The following is a 1,045-nucleotide window of genomic DNA, read 5'->3' as shown; positions in this document are numbered from 1 at the left end:
ACTTGTGTTGGCTTTAAATACACGAATGTAAGTCTGTAGCTGGTCATATGGTCAGAGGACATGCAAATAGGGCCTTCCCTTCACTGATTAAACCAGCCCAGTCCCGACCCTGCAGCTGGGAGAGGAGCCCCAGCCCCAGGAACCCCAGGTGACCCGATTCAGTGATCAGGACACAACACAGACAAATTACCATGGAGTCTGTGCTCAGCTGGGTTTTCCTTGTCGCTATTTTACAAGGTAATTCATAGAGAACCAGAAACCTTGAGTCTGTGAGTGAAGGTGAGTGAGGGAAAGAGGGGATGTGGGACAGTTGTTTGACCAGGATGTCTTGTGTCTGCAGGTGTCCAGGGTGAGGTGCAGCTGGTGGAGTCTGGGGGAGACCTGGTGAAGCCTGCGGGGTCCCTGAGACTGTCCTGTGTGGCCTCTGGATTCACCTTCAGTAGCTACGGCATGAGCTGGGTCCGCCAGGCTCCTGGGAAGGGGCTGCAGTGGGTCGCAGGTATTAACAGCGATGGAAGCACATACTACGCAGACGCTGTGAAGGGCCGATTCACCATCTCCAGAGACAACGCCAAGAACACAGTGTATCTGCAGATGAACAGCCTGAGAGCCGAGGACACGGCCGTGTATTACTGTGCGAAGGACACAGTGAGGCAAACTCAGTGTGAGCCCAGACACAAACCTCCCTGTAGAAGGGGATCAGGACCACCAGGGGGTGCACACTCCTCACCACTTGTGTCTTGAAGGCCCAGGAGCAGGTGCAGAGGCTGGTTCTGGGGAGGTTTCCTGTCAGGGACCGGGCTTCCTCTCCATGGAGCAGTTTCCCCCCAGGAGCCCCTCTGAACACTTGATCATGTGTTTACCTATTCAGTCTCTTTCTTAGAGACCTAGAATTCAAATATAGAACTTGCACTTACTTGTACTTAAATTCTCCTGACCCGAAATTTTAATCAATTACAAATAACTCAATTCACATCATCTGAACCTTTTAATGAGTCCTAGTGGTGATCACTGAGGATCACAGGACCCCAAGCTAACATGCTGT

The 1,045-nt window shown here is 51.8% G+C and overlaps 1 gene segment (V, D, J or C); it reads left to right on the top strand.

The window, feature by feature from the left end:
• Positions 1-96: 96 nt before the first annotated feature.
• Positions 97-756, top strand: LOC144321271 (immunoglobulin heavy variable 3-23-like). The segment is given in 2 exon segments: positions 97-237; positions 341-756. Coding segments are annotated over 2 exon segments (450 nt in total).
• The last annotated feature ends 289 nt before the right edge of the window (positions 757-1,045 follow it).

Source organism: Canis aureus, chromosome 9, assembly GCF_053574225.1.
Source record: "Canis aureus isolate CA01 chromosome 9, VMU_Caureus_v.1.0, whole genome shotgun sequence".
Lineage (NCBI taxonomy): Eukaryota > Metazoa > Chordata > Mammalia > Carnivora > Canidae > Canis > Canis aureus.
Note: the sequence above shows the minus strand (reverse complement) of the source record. Positions and strands in the feature narration are given on the sequence as shown.